The sequence below is a fragment of the Acartia tonsa genome, chromosome 9 (assembly GCF_053477335.1).
Source record: "Acartia tonsa isolate MP-2025a chromosome 9, ASM5347733v1, whole genome shotgun sequence".
Lineage (NCBI taxonomy): Eukaryota > Metazoa > Arthropoda > Copepoda > Calanoida > Acartiidae > Acartia > Acartia tonsa.
In genome coordinates, this window is record NC_137268.1 from 6,161,297 (window position 1) to 6,186,499 (window position 25,203).

Genomic DNA, 25,203 nt, shown 5'->3' on the forward strand with positions numbered 1-25,203 from the left:
GCTGCGACTCTTATATATTTATATTTTGATTATTCAGTTCTGACAATTTATAGTAAGTGTTCATGTCCGTTTGTCATACCGTTTCAGTGCTTTGCTTTTATGGATTTTGTCATCCTTGTTGTTTTTATTAGTTGTGTACTTAATCTAAAGTTAAATCCCTGGTGACATTAGAAAAACATGGAAAGAGGAGTCGAGGACAAATAAAACTTTTAATAATTTCAAATTAGTTAGTTTTTAAAAGCGAAGCTTTTCTATAATTAGGGTCGGCCCGTACGTCCGTCCGAGATAAATAGCTTTTATTCGTTAATTTAGGCAAGTTAGAATTGTCCTATCCATTTCAAACTTTGTATGATGATTCCTGTAGCAGTTGGGTACGATTTAGTAAGCGTAGCAGCTCTATAATCATTACCAGAATGCCCGTACGTCCATTTTAAACATGTTGATTTTTCTACTTTTTTAACAACAAATTTTTATGTGATTTTTGGTATATTGATTCCTGGGACAACAAAGAACAATATTATAAGCGAAGCAACTCTATAATCCAGTTCTATAAATGCAAGTATGTCCATAAACATTATTCTATATTAAGCAGTTTTTCAACAAATTTACTTACAATTTTGCTTCGACTCTTATACTTTTATATACTGATTATTTAGTTCCGACACTATACAAGTGTTAATGTCCGTTTGTCCTACCGTTTTAGTGCTTCGCTTTTATGGATGTTGTCATCCTTGTTTTCTCTAGTTTGTTTTGTTTACATACACAATAAATAATAAATGTATGTATGTTAAAAGTTACTAAAATAAAAGAGGTATATTCTATCACAATCTAAGGCATGCAGTGCAGAACAGAGGTGTAGAAGCTTGGAAAAACCCTAACAATAAAATTACATCCCTCATTTATGTATTTGATGCCCCCAAAGCTCACACCCCTTTCGATTTAGGTTTAGGGGTGGTGTCAACCTTTTGGGTGTGCTTCGCGCACCAACAACCTAAAATAACGAAAAAACGGTACCTGTATAAAACTTAAATCGACCTATTCAAAGTTTCCCTGAAAATGAGAACTTTTACATCTTGTTATTGCTGTGCTACGTATGGTTATTATGTTTTGTTTATTATTTGATTTATCTCTATGACAAATGATGAGACAAGAAGTTAATATTTAGTAATTGATTGTAAAAGCTTCTTTTATTTCATTTGATGGATCTTTTATTCTGCATAAGTTTCATATATGTGTCTATCTATTTATCAATAGCTAGAGAGTACGCCTCTAGAGGCAAGGCACTTTAATGAAGGGTGGGGAAAGTCGACCTTTTACTCTCACTTTAAGTTTAAAAAGAAAAAGTAAAAATATTTTATTTTGGGGACGTATTTTTTCAATGAGCGATTTTTCTTTGGAGAGTGGAGGTAAAGGAGAACCATATCGATCCAACGGTCAGCGAGATCCGCACAATCACACGATTTTCATGGTTACTTCTTTTCGTTAATTTATGCATGTATCATACCATTGTCCTATTGAATTTAAACTTTGGATGGTGATTCCTGTAACAGTTAGATACGGTTTAGAAAGAGTAGCAATTATATAATCGTTACCAGTCCGTACTTTTATTTAAAGCATACAATTTTTTTACTTTTTTGAGAAAAATCGTATGTATGTTCGTTTGTTCTACCGTTTAATTTCAGAGCTTTGCTTTTTGGTTTGTTGGTATGAAAGCAATTTAAAAAATAAAACAAATTTTTCTGCCAATACATTGTAATCCATTCGCCTATCAATCAATCTTCCTTCTATCTATCTATTATATGATGTATGTATTTTGTATCTTTCTATTTATCTATTAAAAGCCTCTTTTATTTTATTTGATAGATCATTAATTCTGCAGTTATATGTTCATTCAATCCAACTAAATGTGATAGCTGTCTTTAGTGCCCTAATAAAATGGGGATAGATGTAACTGCATTTGGTCTAACTATTTTTTTTTTGACGTCAGGAAATACCCTATACCCCATCTCTTTTCTAGTGGGTTTCTTTCACCCTTCATATTGATTAAATATGTCTTGATTAAAAAACAGTAGAAGAAGTAAAAATACACAAGATGATATGCATCTACTAGAGTTGGCTCGATATAATTATCTCCCTATTGGCTAGTTTTCTATATGCATATCTATTTCTCAATAAATCTATTTTCCTCACCCGGCATTACTATCTAAAAGAAAGTAAATATTTAATAATTTAAATGATTTTAAAAAGGTTTTTTAAATTATATTTTTTCCTTTACATTACCATCACTAAAGGGTTAATGATGATGATTACAATTTTAGTTTAATATTTGACCACACAAAATGTCGCCACAATCGAATTCTTTTAAAACAGAGTTTTCTTAAATTTATTATATTATAAATTTAAATTTTCTTTTTATGATTAGAAATTAAGTACATCAATATAAGGTAAATAGCAACATGAAATTAAAAAAATGAATTTATTTTTAATAAAGTAAAATAATGGGTCTTATCGTTCTGGGCAATGAGAGTTTATTATGGATTATTGGAGCACTATAAGTTTTAATCATATATTCCTTGGAAAACTTGAGCTCGTTTATAGACATTTATTTCCTATATAGATCTGACATGGATCTTGAAGCAAATAAGCAGGCCGTTTTGTACATGTTAAAAATTGGAAGATTTCATTAAATAAAAGTTATCGCAAATATACTTAGTAAATAACAAATAATTCTTGGAATTATGCCTTTTCGCCCATAATATCTCTCTATTTATACGTCAATCTGTATTTGTTAACCAGAAGTTTTTACTTGTCGATTTAAGAAAGTTAATAAGATTTGCTCAGAAGTTTCTAGACACCTTTAAGGTGTATATGGGGATGTCCTCTCCCATTTATGACTTAGGTTACCATCACCCAAAATAGTTAAACACCTTCCCATGACCTTTCAGAAGCTACCCTGTAAAGAAGAACCATATCGGTTCAGCGGTTAGCGAGATCCTTTAGTAAAAACAGACAGACATCATGGTACTTATTATATATAAGGATTAGTACCATCCTTTCGTTGTTTTAAAGACACACTGTGAGAAATCATTTGTAGAATAATGATTTATATTTCTTCTTATGCAATTCGCCAATTTTACATGCGGAAGTAATATCTTAAATAGTTAAATATACTTGCATAGATTATAATCTTTTCTCGTATTCATTCGAATCCGGTGAATAGGAACCGGTTCTCATCCATACGAAAAAACTATGTCTAGCATCGTATTATATCTAGTTTTCTACGAATATAGAAATGTACAATCATAAGATTAAAACCAGCTTTTTTAGCCCGTGCCTTCGGCACCTCGGGGCTAAAAACTAGTTTTAATCTTATAATTGTACATTCTATATCCGCGGAAAGCCGTTTATAATACGATACGAGAAATAACTATTCCAGTATGGCTTCGAAACCTATTATTAGAACCGGTTATCAGCGATACTGAAAAATCATTTATAGCATCGTATTACAGACAATTTTTCACGAATATTAAAATAGACATTAAACATCATAAGATAAACACCAGTTTCTTTCTGTCAAATTTTCATTTTAACATCCGCGGAAAGCTGTCTAAATTACGATGCGATAAATAACTATTCTATTCATTTATACACGCAAAGTATCGCATATTCGTCTTTGGGGAGGTGATAGGTTCAAATCTCTTTCCAAACTGCGTCATATCCAAAGACGTTAAAATTTGAACCTACTACTGCCATGAAAAATACGCGATATTACTGTATTACTAAGAAAGGAAGGGGAGAGAATGTCTTTGTACAAAACAGTCACCTACCGCAACTTTGTACTTTTGTGATCTTTGGAAAAAACATAATAAAAAAGAAGGGTCTATTGAACGATCCTTCCCTTTGCGACCGTTAAGTGTTTAAAATATAGATTTTATATACCAAAATGGTCTAATATAAACGGAAATTTGTTGAATCACACATACATTTATAATATATTTTCAAAGCAAGGATGAAACAATAATCCATAAGTAGCGAAGTTAAAAAATTATGGATGGATATCCGGAAACAATTTAATATAGAGCATTGTCATACAATAAACATGAAACTTGATAAAATAGGAAAATCAAGAAACCTTTAAAATCACGCAACCTTTAAAACTTAAAAATCCAGGAATCGATCTAGCACCGCAATTAATAGACAGATCTTCATGAAACTTGATGAAAAAATGTAGAATATGAGCAAATTCAATTACTGATAATTTCAGGAAAATGAATTATAGAGAAAATCACGAAAACCTAGACATCCTTTTACTTTAATATATGGATTGAAATAGACAAATTTTTCAGTGTGTAACTTAAAAACATACCAGAGTTTTATAACTGCTACGCTCCTTAAACTAATATAGAGCAAAAAAGTTTATTTACTTTACTTACTGTATATATGAAACAAGGATGATCACGTCCAAAAAGCAGATGCTTCGCTTATACATTGTGTCTTTTCGTCATAGGGACCGATCATTTCATGTTTGAAAGCTATAGGGCAATGATAATAAGGCTATCCATTATGGAAGGACCGACCTACCCCTAAATGTAGGAAGAAAAGCTACGCTTTTAAAATGTGTAATGTATAATTCCAGCCAAAAAACCGCGGGAAATTTTTATTCAATTGGTGCGGAAATTTGTGAATATTTTGAATCTAGTATGTATAAAATTTTGAAGAATACACACAAACAATAATATGTAAAGTATGTCCGTTCATTAAGATCTCTGTAAACACTAAACTCATTAAGTGCTGTGATATAGGAGATTTACATTCCTCTACATTCCTTTATATGTGGCTTTAGGCTATTTTTATTTCTCCACGCCTTTCTAACCTTTAGAATAAAAAGTCTCTAAAAGGTAGGCGCGAACTGCATACTAGTAGATTAAGGTTTCTAGTAGAAAGCTAGATGTGGGTCAATATATCAAAGTAAGTCTAATGTTATTGGATTTTTAGTTTATGTTTTGTTTTTTTAATTCTGTCCTTTTTATAATATACAAGCGGCCATGCCCCCTAATTAGGAGAAGCTTGATTGAAAAGGAGAAACATATCGGTTCAGCATTAAGCGTGATCTTTCGGTACAAACATACTGTCAGACGCACACATATCTTGTTTCTTTGAAATAAGAAACATCCTAAAATCCAGGGTTAGAATTTATAAAAATGTTCTGACTTAATATTGCAAAAGAATATAAAGGCATATATTTGAATTACTTTAGAATAACGCCACACTACTTATAAGTATGTTTCTAGAAAAAGGCTAAATTATGAAATAGCACTTAAAATTTCCATTTTGAGCATCAGATATTTACACTTAATGTATGCTAAATAAAGATAATTATTTGATATAGGGATAGATAGATAAATAAATAGATGAATATGTATAAAAACTAATATTATAACAGATAGATGAACCAATGTATTAATATTTTAATGGATTAATAAATGGAAACCTGAATAAATCGATGAATAAATGGATCTAGGTATAGATGAATAGATAGATGTATTTCAACATAAGCATACAAAATGATAATAATATTTCTTACACATATTTACATAATTTTATGCATAGTTTGGTACTTTCATAACCTGGATTGGCCGTTGCAAAAGCTGGAAGTACCGATTTAAGACAAACATATTCGAATGATTTTTTTTAATGTTTCTAGCTACATAGAAATTTTGATCAGATAATTATATTGGATATATACATATAACATATAAATAGGTTTAAAAAGAATAAATAAATAGTAAGGTATAAATGATGCTATTTACACTATACAATGGGGTTAGAGAAATTTTAAAATTTTTAGAGTAAATTAAGGCAAATTTTAATTATTTTTCAGACAAAATATTTTTGCTTATTACAATTAAAACTCTTATATTTATCTAAAGCTTTCTTTTTGATAAGGTTTTTAGTGGAATTTTTAGTTTTAGCACACCTTATAGCAGTGTCTAGGTTGTTCCATATTTTAACATATAGATTAACAGAAAATAGATTGATTAACTGATAGAAATAACATATTGATAAATATATATAAGGAAAACAAATTTAAACAAATAAATAATTGCTTTACATATAAATTTTACATCAATGTTAGCACATATATTCTTTTTAAACGAGGGTACTTAAGTTTTGTATGTTTTTATGTGTCCATATACATATATTATGTAGGGAGGGAGGGACATTGGCATGTTTATCATAATTGTCCCCAAAGTTTTATATAAACGTTTCCTATTTGTTGGTTTAACAACTTTTGGGACTTTTATTTCATTTTAATTAGTTGGTTCATTAAGTTGAGTGTCTGTCCAATCACTTATTGTAATTCACAGAAGGGGTTACTTTTGCTGCTTTTTTACTTGTTATCAGTCCTAAAACTTTCAATGACTATTATATAAGGTAGTATGGTGTTTTTTTGTCTTTAGCTTAAGATTTCGATAACTTCTGAGCTGGATCTTTAAATCATTTTAGTGGTGAGCCAGATCGGGGTGAGCCGAATTTCAGCCAATCACAGCACGGCATTTCATAAAATGCTGTGCTCTCATTGGTGGAAAGTTGGCGCACCCCGATCTGGCTCACCACTAAAATGATTTAAAGATCCAGCTCTGTACTTTTAGGAAGGCTTTACATATGTCCTGGGATGGTATTAGACTATTTTTTGCTTCCCTTGATCTTAGATGCCCAGGGCACAGCCGCTATTATATTCATAAAAATCTAAAATTCAAAATATTGAATGAATTGTCAACATTTGAAGAAGGTTTATTTGAGTCACTCACAATTCAACTTGAATATAACAGAGAGAAATTTGTTTTAAGTAATGTCTACCGGCCTAATACTACTAAAATTGGATTTACAGAATCTCAACAAATGGATTTTTTTATTGATAATTTTTCTAACCTACAAAGTAAATTAATGTCTTTTAAATGTGCCTCTTACATTTTCACAGATTCTAATTTTGATATTCTAAAATACTATTGTCATGAAAAAACAAATGATTTTCTTGAAAATTGCATTGCAAATGGTTTTTTATCTTTGATAACAAGACCAACAAGAATTTCTAGAACAACAGCAACATGTATTGACCAAATTTTTACTAACGCAAAAGATAATAGTTTTCATTCAGGAATTTTATTAAATGATATATCTGATCATTTTCCAATTTTCACAATAACACCTTATTCATATAAAGCAAGTAAAGAATCGTTTTTTTTTTACAAGAAATATTAATGAAGAAAAAATTACTGGGTTTATCAATCTATTAAGAAATGTTAATTGGGAAAATGTAACTAACAGTATGGAACCCCAACATTGCTTTAATAAATTTTATGAGCTTTTTAATGAATTTTATGAACTTTCTTTTCCTTTACAAAAGATAAGAATTAATAAGAACATACATAAAATTGAAAAATTTATGACTGATGGTTTAATGAGATGTAGAGATAAAAAATTTGAATTGTCAACGTTAAGTATTAATGAACCAACTGCTGAAAATATTAGGTTATATAATAGATATAGAAATGTCTATAATCGTGCAATAAAAACAGCTAAAAAATTGTATTATTGTAATGAGCTAAAAAAATGTAAATCTGACTTGAGGAAAACTTGGGATATTATTAGAGATGCAATCCGAAAAACAAAAGATAAAGCAACATGTATCAATGAATTGAAGTTTAATGATTCTATATATTTGGATAATGCAGAAATTTCTGAGAAATTGAATGAACACTTCACTTCTGTAGCAAGCAAGATATCATCTAAAATAAATCCTTCTAACATTGATCCGTGTAGCTATATACCTAATTATAATTCCAGTTTTAAAATGCATACAATAAACCCAAATATAGTTATAGATATTGTTAAAAAAATGGGAAATAAACAAAGTATGGACATTTTTGGCCTGTCAAATTCTTTTTTAAAGAAAATTATTTCTGTTATTGCTCTTCCTCTCTCTCATGTCATTAACCAAACTATTTTAACTGGAAAAATACCTTCTGAATTAAAAATCGCAAAAGTTATACCTATTTTTAAGTTAAAAGGGAATAATTCTAATGAAAAAGCTGATCCATCAAACTATAGGCCAATAAGTTTATTAGCTATTTTCTCAAAAGTTTTAGAAAAAGTCATTTATCAACAACTTTCTTGTTATTTGATTAGTAATAATATCATTTTTGAACATCAGTATGGATTTCAATCAAAAAAGTCTACAATACACCCTGTGGTACACCTCTTAAATTACATAGCCGAAGCAAAAAACGATAATAAAACTGTAATTGGAGTCTTCTGTGATCTTGCAAAATGTTTTGATACAATTCCACACCATATTTTAATTAAAAAGTTGTCAAAAATTGGCATTAATGGCATTGAACTTGAATGGTTTAAAAATTATTTAAGTAATAGACAGCAATTTGTACATGTAAACAACACTGACTCAACAAAGCTGAAAATAGATAGAGGCGTCCCACAGGGCTCTATTTTAGGACCAATTCTATTTTTAATCTACATAAATGATCTTAAAAACTGTACTGATTTATTTACCCTATTATTTGCTGATGACAGTAATTTTTTAATTTCTGGTAAAAACTTTACAGAGATAAAACTGAAATTAAACAATGAACTTAAAAAGATATCTGATTGGTTTAGGAGTAATCAAATGAGCTTAAATCCTGATAAAACTAAAATTATGATATTTAATAAAAACGAAAATACTATTGATTGGAATGCTCTTAACCCTTTACAGTCGGGCCCCTAGCCGCACCTTAATCGGTCGGGGGGGGGGGCGTTCAACGCCCCCCCTTATTATCTCAGTTCCTATTAGAGCTAGAGGGCTAATTTTTTTTGTGCAAGTCCCCTGTTTGATAATGAATTTCCGATCTTTTATAGGTCTAAGTCAATTTTCGCTTCCTTCACCCTTTTATTTAACAACCTTTGTTTTTAGGTCTTTTTTTACTTAAAAATTTCAAACGGCTATATTTTTCTTATTTTTGAAGCTAGAAGAAAATTTTTTTTCCAGAAAATGTTTATCTTTATGTAAATTTTACATTAGAAATATCAAAATATAAATTTCAGCGGCCGCAGCTGTACTTGGAAGCTGCCAGCCGCCGCAGTCGGCGGTCGGCGGGAAAACGGCGGCGGATCTTCATGAAATTTTAATACGTTATGTAGACATGTAAGAAAAGCTTAAGTTTAAAATTTGAAGTCTCTAGATCAAAAATTGCGGCCACAGGAGCCTTTTAAAGATTTCTGGAGACCTGGAGGATCAGGACCTGCAGGATCATACCTGGAACCTGAAAGTGACTTGAACACCTGTATTTCATATAAGGATGTACTACTAGAGGATTTTTTAGTAATTTGGTATGATAAAATGCTTTGTTTTAGTCAAAAAAATATTTTTGCTCTTTACCTGGATGACCCTGCCAGGTTTGCTGGCATCCTGTGCCCGCCAGGATGGAGATATTCAAAAAATTCCAACTCTCAGTTATGTGTCATATCCATACTTAAAAAGTCAAGCAGTGTGGGCTCTTTATCTTTCACACACAGAAAATGAGATAGAAAAAACCGGAGGGGGGGGCGTTCAACGCCCCCCCCCCCGACCGTTAAGGGTTAATATTAAGCTAAACTTTAACAATGAAAATGAGTTTGATCCTGAGAAAATAAAAATCTTAAATTATGTCAATTCAAGTAGCAATATTCCTGCAATTAAATTCCTAGGTGTATTTATAGATCCTTCTTTAAATTTTAAATATCATGTAGAACATTTACGTAAAAAAATTTCTAGTTCCTTATTTCTTATAAATAGAGCTAAACATATACTGAATTTAGATAGCAAAAAAATGCTTTTTCATTCCCTTATAAATAGTCATTTACTTTACTGTTTACCTGCCTGGAGTTGTGGTCTTAAATCTACTATGGAACCATTAATTAAATTGCAAAAAAAGGCAATAAGAATTGTTTTTAGTAAGAAACACATCTCACACACAATGCCTTTATTTAAAAAAATGAATGTCCTTCCTTTACATGAATCAGCTAATTATTTGAAATTATTATTTATGTATGATTTTATAAACAGTAAGCTACCAAGTTCCTTTCAAGGTACATGGCTTCGCCGTAACCAATTACATACCAGAAATCTTAGAAACTCAAATATGTTTGATGTTAAAAAGCCGAAGTTTAAATCTATTGAAAGATTTCCTAAGTATCATTTTCAAGAATTATGGAATAACCATTGTAATAATGATTTATTAACCCACAATCAACCAAGAAAAAAATTTATTAAAAATCTAAAAGAATCTTTGTTATCAAGCTTAATTCTAGTGTGTAACAACCCATTATGTCAAGAATGTAGATAAATTTATATTTCTTTTCAATATTGTTTGAAATCTGATAAATTAATCAAAATTTATTTGTTTAGATTTTTTTAAAATTTCTATTATTGCAATAATGGTGTGAGACTTGTATGCCCTAATCAATCCTTCCTATTATCATTCTTTCCTCTCCAATATGATTTCATTTATTGCTTATTATCTTTTTTTTTTGGTCTTATTTATATGGCCTGTATGAAAACAATGTGTGAATACACATTACTGCATACTCCTATTTTTTAGGAAACTGCCATTTGGGAAGAAAATATTTTTATAAATTAACCATATCAATAAAATTTTTCTGTATATATAAATGTATATAATATTCATTTAATTCATTTATTATTGTAGTTTTTTTTTCTATGTATGTACACCCAAGAATAATAAATCTAAAATAAATCTAGGAAAACATACAGTACAAATAAAACAAAAAAAAAGGTTTATTCAATCAATGAATCATTTGGAATTATTGCATACTTTTTGAACATAACATTCTAACAGAAGACCGGTTATAAAGGGGTTATTGTTAACCCCGTGGGGTTAGGTATAGGAAAAAAAGAACTATCCCTTCTTATTTTTTCAATTCTTTGCAAAATAAAGAAATGCACTGATTAAACTCTCTTCTAATGCGAGCTTCTCGATGCAGACTTAAACAACATTTACAATACACAGTATAGATTTTAAGATAATTAGAAGGGGTCATTGAATTGACCTGCAGAAAATAGAAGAGACGCGCCTAAGGCAATCCTTTAAAGGACGCCTGCATGAAATAACACGCTTTAACTGCTGAAAGAGTGCCACAAGAAGACCCAATACCCCAAATTTAAAGACTTCAGCTTCAAAAACAAAAAAGTTCTAGGCATTTCAAAATAGCATTTTATGTACAATGGAATTTTTGAAAGATTTCCAATGCTCATAAAAGAAAAAAACAATATTAAATTACGTTGCCTAGACATAAAATTATAACCTTATCTTTGTCAGAAACTTAGATTGCCTGTAACCGATTACATTTTTACAATAAAAACACCACATTTCATAGTCAAAATCTATGAAAAAAATTCAATTTAAATTGCATTTTTAAACGAAAATCATAGCGGAAACAAAGGGGTAAACTAATACAAGCTTAGCTGTGATTGGTTGTTAAGCTGATTCAGCCTTCTGATTGGCTACAGTACATTCGGTACAACGCAAGTAAAACTTAATTTTTTTTAATGATTTTGACTATAAAAATAGGTATTTTTATTGTAAAAATATGATTAGTTACTGGAAACCTAAATTTATGACAAAAATAAGCTTATAATTTTGTTTCTAGGCTACGTAGTTTAATTTCAAAGTTTTCAACATGAGCATTGCAATTCTTTCAAAATTTTCATTGTACATAAAATGTCATTTTAAAATGCCTAGAACTTTTTTGTTATAGAAGCTGAAGGCTTCAAGTTTGGGGTATTTGGTCTACTTGTAGCAGTCTTTCAGCAGTTAAAGCGTGGTATTTCTTTCAGGCTTCCTTTAAAGAGTGAATGCCACGACGATGAGTAGGAACGGGCTACAAGAAGAAGAAGATGTGATGATTAAATGCATTTTGGATTACTTAAACTTTATTTACATTTTAACATTGTTTTTTATTCTTATTTAAATGATAAAATCTACTTTTATTTAAATTATAAGCAAGTTAATAATTTATATTTAAAAATATCTTAAATATTAGAGTTTTTAATTTTGACTTAGATATGTATTAAAATGAATAAACACTTTTTGGCACTACCTTGCGGCAAAAATTAGAACTATATTTAACTATATTAAAGACCTATTCAATAATAGAATATTTAGTCAATAGATTATCATAACTCTGTCTGTAAGTTAATCTTAAGCTTTCACAGGTTATGCTGTCACTTCTACCTAAGTGCGTCCAAGCTATTTAATTTGGGGGGTTGGGGCGGTAATCACCCCTTTACCCCCTGCATTGGAGGTCCTTACTTCTAACACTAGCAAAAAAACTATTTCCCAGCTACTCAAATACAGAGTCCCTAGATGCTAGAGCGCAGCCGCTATTACACATACACATGAAGTAATGAAACAGAAAAATATTTTAGATTATTCATTGAATAAATCATTTGGTATTAATTAAAACTTTTTGAACATTGGTATGAATAGTATTATAGCAATACATATTTTAAGTATGATGGGGTAAACTCTCTTCTATTAAAACACCAACTTCAATGCCTAGTATAGATTTAAGGGGTCATTAAATTGACCTACAGAAAATAGAAAAATTCTCTACTTAAAGTAGAGTGACGACCCGGACGGATAGAACGGGCTAACACAACAACAACAATTGTAATTTGATACATGTGTTAGGCATATATATATATACTTACATTCTTAAATTGCAAACGCTTGAAATTAAAATGTTAAATTCTACGTTTATTATGAAAAAATTAAAAAATAAGACTAATTTATATTTAAAATATTATTGGCTATAAGACCGTCTTATTTTAATCTAGATATGTATTATGATACATAAACTATTTTTATAAACTACCTAGCGGCTAAAATAAGAACTATATATAATACAAGTTTTGTCCGTACGTTGATCTTAAGCTTTCACAGACAGACACACGAACATCTGTTTGTGTTAGATTGGTTCATGGAAGGTTTTAGACTATTTAAAATAAATGGGTGTCGTAGTAAAGTATTAAAGTTTTTTTTGTCTAAAGCTTAAGATCTTTATAACTACTGAACTGATTGCGTTCTACTTTTAAGGGAATCTTAATGTGAAGGTTTCAGGACATTCTAATTTTAGATTTTAATTTTGGGATGGTTTCAAGCTTTTTTTAAAGCGAAGCTTTTCTTTAATTAGGGTCGGTCCGTCCGTCCGTCCGTCACAGAGAGTTAGCTCTTTTCGTTAATTTAAACAGGTTAGAATTGTCCTATCGATTCCAAACTTTGCATGATGATTCCTATAGTAGTTAGGTACAATTTAGAAAGCGTAGAAACTCTATAAACAATACCAGAATGTCCGTACGTCCATTTTAAACATGTCGATTTTTAACTTTTTTGACAACAAATTTTTGTGTGTTAAAATTATCCGATTCTTCTGATTTTTTGAAAACTGATTCCTATTACAACACGGTACAATGTTATAAGCGAAGCATCTCTATAAACAAGTCCCAAAAATGTAAGTATATCCTTAAAAAGTATCATCTATTTATGCAGTTTTGCAACAAATTTTCTTAAAATATTGTTTGTACTGATGCATTAATATTCTGCTAATTCAGTTCTGACAATCTACAAGTGTTAATGTTCGTTTGTCCTTCCATTTCAGAGCTTCGCTTTTATTGATGTTGTCATCCTTGTTTTAGCTCCTTTCTACTTTTTCGAATACAGTGCCCCTAGAGGCTATGGTTGTACCAGCTAGTACTAATAAAAGTGTTTTTAAACATAAACGTTTTTAAAAAAAATTTCAATGGAAAAGACAATGAATACTAATTTATTATCTCTAATTATAATTATTGGTTGAAAAGTTTGGAGACTTCTAGTTTGGAACCAAACAACTTTGGGTACCACTGTAAATTCCAGCACAATGTCCCCTATAGCCTTGATAAACGCCTATTTATAAAATATTTAACAATAATGGAATTATTTACTTTTTATTTTAATCCCATTCATAGAGCACGAATATTTTTTTTTGTAAAATTTTGGGTGTTCAAAAATTACAGTAGAATTAAAAAGATTTATAATAGCAAATCAATTTATTGTCAATACGTTCGTGACGGATAGCTTTTTTGGTTAATTTGGGCATGTTAGAATTGTCCTATCGATTTTAAACTTGATGCATGATGATTCCGGGATAATCCTACTTTAGGAGTGGAGATACCCGGTATCATGAAAATTAAACCCCCCCCCGGGGGTATCCATCTATTTTGACACCCAGTATGCATCAATTTTGACCCGGTATGTGTCAAAATGGATACCCCCCCGTATGCGTCATTTTTGACACCCGGTAAATGTTAAAATGGACACCCCCCTATATATTGACCCCCCCCCCGTATCTGTTAGTTTTGACACCCGGTATATATCAAAACGGATACCCCCCTCATGTATGGAGGGGGGTATCCTTTTTGACATTTACCGGGTGTCATAACCGAAACATACGGGGGGGGGGGGTCAATTTGGATAGGGGTGTCCGTTATGACATATACCGGGTGTCAAAACCGACACATACGGGGGGGGGGGGGTTAATATAGAGGGGGGTCAAATGGACCCTATCTCTATTTACCCTTTAATTGGGAGGTGTCCTTGGAGGTCCTTCGCGCGAATTTCCTCTAGACCATTAATCATCTTTAACCCCAAATCTATTTCAAAGAGGGGAAAGGGTTGGTTAGGAAAGAATAATATTCTCATATCATTTTACTTGAAATACAAAAATGTTGCAATTTGTATTTTTTTATGCTTTTAAAGTAATTTTTGCAAAATGCAGTGTAAAAATATAGTTGTTTTTGGTATGTTTTATTTTGTTTTATATTGTATTTATGAGTATAAATTTTGAATAAGCATTATTATAGAGATGGATAGACACCTATTGTTCAATAATCAATTACATTTTGAATAATAAGAATTACTTAATATCACAATAGAATAATGAAATATCGCCGTAATAACAAGAAACAGTTATTAAAATCGGTGGGTAAAAATATACATTGGAAAAATCGGGAAATTATAATCCATAGTTCTTTACACTGGTCGCTGGAAGGGAAAAGCAGTTTTTTGAAAGGGGCTATCTGAGATTATTATATTCTGATTTATACATATATAGACTAATGAGATTTTGAAATGTGTATAGTTTTTAGTAAGAATCAAGGAGGTAGGGGGGGGGGGGGGGGGGTGGGAGTTTATACACTAGTAAATGAAATGCAGTAAAAAATTTTGACCTGGTTGTTTTTGTTATAGTTATTGACCAGATTCTTTTTGTAAAATCTTTTATCTATAATACAAAGTAGAACGATGTCTGTCTGTCTGTCCGTATGTCTGTCTGTCTGTCTGTCTGTCTGTCTGTCTGTCCGTCTGTCTGTCTGTCTGTCTATCTGTCCGTCTGTCTGTCTGTCTGTCTGTCCAACTGAAGTTCAAGATCTCAGTAACCACTGAACCGATTGGGCTCTACTTTTCATCTATAATACAAAGTAGAAGGATGTCTGTCTGTCCGTCTGTCTGTCTGTCTGTCTGTCCGTCTTTCTGTCTGTCTATCTGTCACGTCTGTCTGTCCATCTGTCTATCTGTCTGTCTGTCCATCTGAAGCTTAAGATCTCAGTAACCACTGAACTGATTGGGCTCTACTCTTCAGGGAATGTACCTACTGGTCCTGAGATGGTTCTAAGCTATTTTCTTTGGGGGTGGGACAACCCAAACCCCCAAAATAATGAAAATTACCCCCCCCTAAAAAAATTTTTTTTTACTTTTTCTGGATCTACTGCAGTTCATGGTAAAATATTGCTGGTAATGAATGCTTCCTGGTTCCTGGCAATATTACAAAATTCCTGGATCCAGCAGCTCGCATATTCCCCTAAATCCCAGGTTCCTGTTAGCTGGCAATCTGCAAATTTTCCAGGTTACCAGCAATGAGAGAAGATTACTGGCTTACAGGAGTTTTTACCCCATACCCCTTATCACATTTTCTTAGGGGGTAAATAGCAATGATTAAAAAGGGACAGTTGCTTCAATTATTTTATTAATAAAGGTGGGGGAAGGATATAGGAGAGTTGGATCTTTACCTATACATTTAACTGTTTCTATCTTCATATCCAATTTTGCGCCAAAATTTGGGCGCGCCTTTTATTTTATAATATATTGAAAAGTGGGCGAGGTAAATAAGTAATGTTCATTGTATTAACAAATTAGCGAGGCTCTGAAATCAAACAGTAAAACCAACGAACTTGAACGCCTATAGAATGCCAAAACTTAATACTAGCCCCTATAACTTAAACTAACCTAATTATAAAAAAAAGTGCCGCAGCCAGGGAGGGGGGATCAAAATTGAAGAAAAAAATGTTTATGAGAATAACGCCAACAATTCTAGCTAAATCCGCAAAAAGAGTCGGGTAACTGTGAAGTACAGACCATGAAACCATGTAAGTAATTTAAATCAATAAACCTTTACACACATATGATTAAATTCGCGCCAAAATTTCGTAGCGCTAGTTTTTAAATTCAATTAATGCCTGAGGCTGTATAAACTTTACTTTAATGCTTTGTAAACTCAAGAAAGCAAGATTGACAATATAGCAATATTTGTTTTTTTCTCAATTAAGATCTCACTAACCACTGATTTGATTGAGTTCTTCATTTTAGAGAAGCTTCACAAGGTCCCATGATGGTTTTAGGCTATTTTCTGCCCACTTTCTATCAATTTAAAACGGAGCCTCATGATGCTAGGGACCAACTGCTATAATCTACAATATAAAGTAGCAAAGGATTATAATTTAAAGTAAAATATTTAGGAAAAGTAAGTTACAATTACATAATGAGTTTCATTCTTATTTATAAGTAACAGGGTGTCCGCTTTTGTGTGTGTTTGACAGTCTTTGTACACAGAGGATTCTTGCTAACCGATAAACCAAAAAATTATAATAATATAATAATATCTAGTGGCGTTTTATCTTAGGAGGATTGTAGATGATACCCTCAAATCAACCAAAATAGTTAAAAACCTTCCCAGGACCTATTAACCTTAAAGTTTTTCCTGACTACTTTTATATTGTTACTTTTTACACCTACGTAAATGTTGTATTATTAACTGTTGATAAAAATCAGAAATAAGGAATTTTTATGATATTTGTCTCTGTCCTCCCCCCCCCCTCTCTAATTCATTATTTACATTTTGATCAGTTTAAGGTTTTTAATATACTGTGAATTGTAGCAGAGCGTAGCAATATTTATAGCATTTCCTAACTCCCTCAATTAAAACAGAGAAACACCACTACCCTCCCACCCCCCACCATATCAGACAAACATGCCAAAATAGCCACTTTTGAGTTGTGTGAATCTTATCAACCTCTAATTGTGGGGTAAGTGTAATAAAAGGGAAATTGGAATTAAAAAGGGAAATATTGCTTTTTAACAGGAATATTTCAAACATGGCAGTGGCCAGGAATATGCATAAATTGCTGGCAACCAGGAAAGTTAAACATTGGTGGCTCCAGAAATATTTCTTGTTATGCTAGATCCAGGAATCTTCTAACATTGCCAAGAAACAGGAAGCATTCGTTACCAGCAATATTTTACCATGAACTGCAGTAGATCCCTTTTTCTTTTTAAATCTTAAATACAAAAAAAATTGGGTTGATCAAACCTCTTGGGGCAAAGCCCCTAGAGGCAGCTGCTAGTATGATTAATTTCACCACTTAAACTCTGAAAATTGAACCTAACCTTAAATTCCCCTTCAAAAGCTACTGTGAAAATACAATGAAACCAACAACTTCATTTCCTTTCCATGATCCAAGATTATTTTTAAAGACATTAAGCTAATTTTTTCTCATAATTGAACTAAGGAGTTATTACAGATTTAATTTAGGCACTTTCCTTCTAAAGTCTAGTGAGGCAAAACACCCCAAAATACAAATACATTATGAGTTCTGAGCTTTTTTTCAAAGATTTCATGTTGAAGTTTAATGAAAACTTATTTCACATCATTGAAAAATATAAATTAGTTCTTGAAAGAGGTGCCTAATTGAAATCTATAGTGATTATTTAGTTCAGTTATTTGAAGAAAAAAAATTTTTCATTAATCAGCCCAATACTTTTAAAAATAAGCCCAGAACTTAAAGTTTTAGTAGTTTTGGGGGAAGTTTTACCCCACTAGCCACTAGAAGGAAAGTGTCAAACTTAATGTTCATTGATAATTAATCATATAAGAGATTTTACAAAATAATCAGGTTAATAACTATACCAACTAGCCCAAACATCCAGAGCAAAATTTTATGCTATATTTCATTTCCTAAAAGTTTTACCCCATTAGCCCCTAGAAGGAAGTGCCAAAATTCATTTTTCAAACTTTTGCTGGTATATTTAATAATGTAATTTTCAACAAAAAAATCAGGTTACTAACTATAACAACAAGCCCAAAAACATCTAGGGCAAAATTTTATATTGCATTTCATTTCCTATAAGTGTACAAACCCAGCCCTCCCTTATTGGTTCTTACTACAAACTATACAAATTTCAAACACAACTTTTAATTAAGCTAAAGTTGAAATTACCAAAAATATACAAATATACCTATATAAAATAATTATATAACTCCTAAGTACTAAACAATATAATTTTAAAAAGGTTTGTATAACTAGTCTCAAACTTAAAATTCACAAAAAAAATTGAAAATTTGAGTATTCTTTAGAGGATAGCTCCAAAACTAATAATATTACAAAAATGTTATATACCTTTGTGAAATCTAGAGGTTATTAGCTTTCCAATGGTATGCGTAGTATTTTTCTACATCTTTTAGGTGCTGAGCAATTACATGTTTAAAATGTCCTTATATTTTTTGCAGGCCTGCCAATGTGAATTTTAGGTTAAAAATAGCTAAAATCTTTTTCCCGCAATTTTATCCCAAGAAGGAACGCTTTTGATTTCGTTTTTTTTGATTTTTCATTAGTCTATTATGTATAAATCAGAATCTGTAATAATCTCAGATAGCCCCTTTCAAAAAACTGCTTTTTCCTTCCGGTGACCAGTGTTACGAATTTTAAAAACAACAATCGCGGCATTCACTTAATTCCCTAAAAGCCGCTGGCTTATTTTTTTTAAATATCAATAAAATTTGCTTCGTTTATTCGTTAATTTAGGCATGTTATAATTGTCTTATCGATTTCAAACTATGCATGATGATTCCTGTAGTAGTTAGGTACGATTTAGAAAGCGTAGCAACTCTTTAATCATCACCAGAATGTCCGTACGTCCATTTTAAACATGTTTAATTTTTTACCTTTGTTAATAACAATTTTTTATGTGATAGAATCATCTGATTGATCTGATTTTTTGAATAATGATTCCTATTACAATAAGTGCCTACAATAAGGTATGATATCTCAATAATCAAGTCCTAAAAATGTCCTTAAACAAAATTCTGTATTTAAGAAGTTTTGCAACAAATTTACTTATAATTATGTCAAAACTAAAATATTCATATTTTGTATATTCAGTTCTGAAACTCTTCAAGAGTTAACTGCCCTACCTTTTCAGAGCTCCGCTTTTATGGATGTTGTCATTTTATTGAATTATTTTATTGTTGTTAAATTCAAATTATATCAGTGAATTCAATTGTTAAATTAGATAAGTGTCTTTTTCAGTTGGTTTCTGTCCAAAATGTCGAAAAGAGCACGGATTGAAGAAGATCTCCAAAGAGATGGTTTTAGGAAAAAAATCTCAGTGACTTAAGTTATTATACCTAGTTGGTTGTTTTTTGGTCACTAAAACCGGGCCGTTTTTTTTTTCTTATCCTTTTGGAGTAAAAAAAAATTTGCAGTGCACTTTGCAAGCCATTTTACCCTCCCCCACCTAAAAAAAAAAGCTTAGACGCCCCTGGAAGTAAGAGTAGCAACTCAATAATTATGTTCAAAAATTCCATATGTCCATTTAAACATATTGATTTTCGACTACTTAAATACATTTGTTATAAACGTTGTCTTCCTTGTTTAAAATGATCCTGAGATTTTTGTTGTTCAGAGATTATTTAGTTAAAACTGGTATCTACAACAAAATAACTGATTTACTTATAAATCTATTCCAGGTAACTATATAACTATATTCAAGATAAATGGCTGAAATTTTTAGGGATTAAGGGGTGGGGAAGTTCTGACACATTTGCGTAAACGGTGAGTATAAGCTATATCTTTGGACTGAGAGGATAGGTTATTAGGGATAAAATCATTCTTATATGATGAATTTCCCCCAGACTTAAGATTTTTTGGATAGGCCTTTAGGTTCTGGAGCTCTAGGCCTCCAGGTGGTCTCTGGACAGGTAAAAAAATAAAAAAATTCTTATTTGAACAGTTAGAGGTAAGTTTATAAAACAACATAAGCTTCTTTTTATATATTATTTATATGTTTGAAGAATAAATTAAAATTAGCCTACAGGTTCAGGTGCTGCAGCCTCCAGGTGGCCTCTGGACAGGTAAAAAATTCAAATTTCTTAATTAAACAATTAGAGGTAAGTTTATAAAACAACATAAGCTTCTTTTAGTATATTATTTATATTTTAGAAGAAAAAATACATTATAAGTTTACCACCATCTGTTGAAATAAGAAATATTGATATTTTACCTGTCCAGAGTACACCTGGAGGCCTGCATCACCTAAACCTGTAGGCTAATTGTAAATTATTCTTCACATATCTTTGAAGCATCTAAAAATAAGCTCATTTTGTTTTTTAAGTAAACTTGACCTCTAACTGTTCAAATAAGATTGTTAAAAATTTTGTAGCTGTCCAGAGACCACCTGGAGGCCAATTTTAATTTTTTCTTCAAACATATAAAAATTTATAAAAAGAAGCTTATGTTGTTTTTTAAACTTACCTCTAACTGTTCAAATCAGAAATTTGGATTTTTTACCTGTCCAGAAGCTTCTGGAGGCCTGCAGCACCTGAACCTGGAGGCTGAATGTAATTTTTTCTTCTAATATGTAAATAATATTTAAAAAGAAGATTATATTGTTTTACAAACTTACTTCTAACTGTTCAAATAGAAATTTTGATTTTTTTACCTGACCAGAGACCACCTGGAGGCCTGGAGCTCCGGAACCTGGAGGCCCATCCAAAAAATCTTAAATCTGGGGGAAATTCATCATAAAAGAATGATTTTATTCCTAATAACCTATCCTCTCAGTCCAAAGATAAAGCCTATACTCACCGTTTACGCAAATGTGTCAGAACTCCCCCCCCCCCCTTAAGTCAATACTCTACATATATGACATGCACTATAGATATTTTCAAAGATTTATAGAACTTCGAATAAAGCAAAAATTAGAAAATTTTGAATTTTATCTAAATAATAAGATAAGCGTACCTTAATAAATAGTTAAGTAGGTACCTATTGATGGGTTAATTAAGAAATATCAACTATCCATTTATTATATCCAATGTCATAGACAAATGATTGGGGAAATAATGGAACTAGTAACTGGAGTAACAGCAACCAGGATACTTCTAGAAGCAGTAACTGGAATAAATCGGATAATCCAGGTTCTGGTGGGGCTGGTAGTAACTGGAGTAATGCAGACATCAGCTCAGGTGAGCAATTTTGTATCTAATAATCCTATACTAAAAAGTTAAGTAGTAAGGTTTGTTTTTGTCTGGAGCTACAGATCTCGAAAACTGCTGCTCCGAATTAACTGTATTTTTCAGGGAAGCTTTGGGTGTTTTTTATGCATTTTCCTGGCCTTTTTTGCCCTCTCTTAAAGACTAGGGGCGAAGCAGCTAATGTAAACCATAAAGTAATGATTGAAACGTTTAGACGCTCAATTTAATGAACAAACCTATCAAAATCCACTAAAATTCCCAAAAGTTATTGAGATAACGAATTGGAAAACGTTATTATGAAACTTAAGAGACTAGTGCAATAAACAGCTCAATGTCCCCTTCCTCTCTGAACTATACTAGTATACATAATTTCTAATGAAAATCCTATTTAGGTGGTGGGGGTGTAAGTAATTGGAATGATTTACCCGATGCAGGTTCCAGAAGTAGAAGTCAAACCAATGGCAGTCCTGCCCAACAAAATTGGGACGCACAAAGTCCTTCAGGTAAACAAATTGATTTTAATAATCTTGCTTTTTACCAATTTTAATATTTCTGCTTTGCATTCTAAAATTAAACTTAATAATTAACATTTTTAGTAGCCAAGCTACTCTATAATTCGTAATGTCTGTCTGTCCGTCTGTCCGTCCAGTTTTCGATCTTTTTTGGGATATCAGTATCAAAATAATTTTTCTCATTGTTATGAGAATCTTTTATGTAATCTAGGTTTCATGTTTATTTTCTCCTATAAATCTATTCTTGATTTTAATAAGTACACTTTAAATCTACTTTTACGTATTTTCATCCACGATTTTTTGTGATTAGCTACTTATGGATGTTGTCATCCTTGTTAAGTAATCATTGAAGCTTTATTTTCTCTAATTTCTGAGTACACATTTGGATTATGTAAAGGAAACGAATTAGCGGGTTCCGTCGTATTTTCACATTAGCTTTGGATAGATTATTTATTTAGGTTAGGTTAAGTAAATTTTAATGTTAATGATTGCCCCGCAGGAGCAAGAAAGCTACTCTGAAAATACGACAAGACCCGCTACTTTGTTTTCTTTCCATGATTTCACATTGTAGTCAGTGCCAACAAAAAACATCTTTTTTTACAAAACTTAGCTGTTCTAATCCTTTAGGTTGGGGAAAAGATGGAGGTGGCGTTGGCCTTCAGAAGAGCTCCAACAACTGGATGTCTGGAGGTGGGGGCCAGCCTGATTCCAGTATCGGAGATTGGGGCGGTGGAGGGGGCACTGGAAGTACACTAAGTTCAAGCTCAATTAACAACTCTAGGGGCAGGCAGAATACCCCCAGTTCAGGTAACTATACATAAACTTCCCCATGCGATTTAAAAAAAAAGACGTTGTTTTTAAATATTCCACCCAATTGACATTTTCAATGCTTTCTCGTAATTTTCTGGTCTCAAAGTTTTTCTATCAGTGGTACTCAATTTGTTTGCCTACCCGTAGTTCATACTTTTTAATAGTATAAAATAAATAACTGATTAAACAAAAATAAATACAGTTCGTTAATTAGATTTGTTTAGGCATAAGGTAGTTAGATGTGTGTTAAGCTGTATATAATATATAATTCTAATATATTGTAAAAAAAATAACTGAAGTCTAAACATGCAAGTAGAGACTGTCAGTGAGCCTGTCATTTAAATGCAGAAACAAACAAGATATAAGCCATGTGAAATTTGTATTAGAGATGATTAACATTTTATATTTTTAGGATGGTGTAATGGAGGCAGTTTGGGGGATGAATGGAGCAGTGGGGGAGACAAAGAAGTTCAACATTCCGGGGGCAGGTCAGAGTGGGGTATGGGGGGAGCCGCAGGGCCTGGTAGTGGGGGCACCAATGAATGGAGCTCGGGTGGTGGGGGAGGTGTAAACAGTGGAGTAGGTGCCTCCAACTGGGGCAAGGGGGATGGATCAAATAGGGATGGAGGTATTACTGAATGGAGTGCAGGGGGTGGGGGTGGTAATACCTCTAAATGGGGAAAGTCTGGAGGAGATGGGGGTGTATCTGAATGGGGTAAAGTCGATGTTGGTGGCGGGGAGGCTGGAGGTGAATGGAGCAAGGATACTGGAGTAGCAGATTGGAGCAAAGAATCAGGAATGTTCTTGTTTTAGAATTATTTAAAGCACTTAATATTTTAGGAATTAAAAACTTGAAAGTTGCATTAAGAGTTAAGCTATTAAGAATTATAATTATTACTTTAATGCCTGTTTAAAGAAAGCAACAAATTGATTTTTAGCTGTCTGGGATGTTTCTAGGTATACTAAATAAACTCTTTGTTTAACGTACAAAAATAGGCACTACTCAAAAAGGTTAAAAACTGCATGAAACCGCGGCTTGTGAGTTGAAAAAGTTAGAACCGCTATAAGCTCTAGCCTTTAGGGATAGTTTTAAGTCAGTTGGGACATTTTAACACATAGCTCCTAAACTATGCGTAGCACAAGAATTGTTTTAATGTTTCTAAAAACTAGAATTTATAGCGGTTCTGACAGTATGCATAACTTTTTCTACTATTAACACAAGCTGAACAATTAGAATTTTAAAAATTACGCATTTTTTGCACACCCTTTATGTTATATTTTTAATTTATTAAATCTACAACAACATAATGATGACAGGAGGAGCTAATTGGTCAGATTTAACAACATCTTAATAAATTAATATGTTGATTAAAAATATTCGGGCAAAAATTAGTATAGGATTTTTATCCTATTGAATCTACAATTATGTTAAGAAATCCTACAGATACCATCCTATATAATAAATAAGAAATATTTCATTGCAAATTTTAAAGTATAGTGATAAATAACTATGAAAATTAATAACCTAACCTTTTAATTCATTCTGAAATTTGAATATTATTAAACTAGAAAGTAATTTTAAAATTTAAAACTATGTATCGTTTTTATTTGTAAATGTTGTATATCATCAATTAAAGAATAATTGGGTAATGATAATTTGAGCTTTTCATTTATAAATGTAAATTTCAAAATTTAATGTTTTTTTGTTTTTATGCCTAACTATATTTTTTTTTGTTTTCTAGTTTGACAAGTAAGAGTTTGTACTAAGTACATAATGTATTTTTGTAGCAAAGCTTCTCTATTACTTATTTTTTTATAATGTACGTCTGTCTGTAAAACCGGGACTGTTGGCTGACTTCACTATAAATTCTTTTTTAATAATTAAAAAAACAATTTGCTGAAATTAGAATAAACACAAAAACACAAAAGGAATAATTATTAAATCTACACCAATCTTTTTTTCACTAAAGCTTCGCTTCTTATGGTTTAAACTTTAAATAAACCTTGTCAGTTTGTTTAATATTATATATTAACATGTTTAATATTTTTGATTTATTAATTAAATGTAATCTGATGTCATTTTTTTGCCAGTATAACCTGTTAAAAAATAACCAATCGTCCATTTTAAATTTTCAAGTCAAATTATGAATTTTTATTGATACAAGGGGGTAGTTCCATCTTGAGAATTATAAAAATGATGATT

At 31.4% G+C, this 25,203-nt stretch overlaps 2 protein-coding genes across 3 annotated transcripts in view; one reads left to right on the forward strand and one right to left on the reverse strand.

Moving 5' to 3' along the window:
• The window catches only part of LOC145328087 (uncharacterized), a 633,740-nt gene that overhangs the window by 168,166 nt on the left and 440,371 nt on the right, over positions 1 to 25,203 (reverse strand). The gene's annotated exons all lie outside the window — the stretch shown is intronic.
• LOC145328472 (uncharacterized) lies at positions 15,892 to 23,813 on the forward strand. The gene is made up of 5 exons (XM_080172172.1): positions 15,892 to 15,996; positions 21,528 to 21,669; positions 22,071 to 22,181; positions 22,818 to 22,997; positions 23,413 to 23,813. Exons 1-5 carry the CDS (start codon positions 15,892 to 15,894, stop codon positions 23,811 to 23,813), a joined length of 939 nt encoding a protein of 312 aa, XP_080028298.1.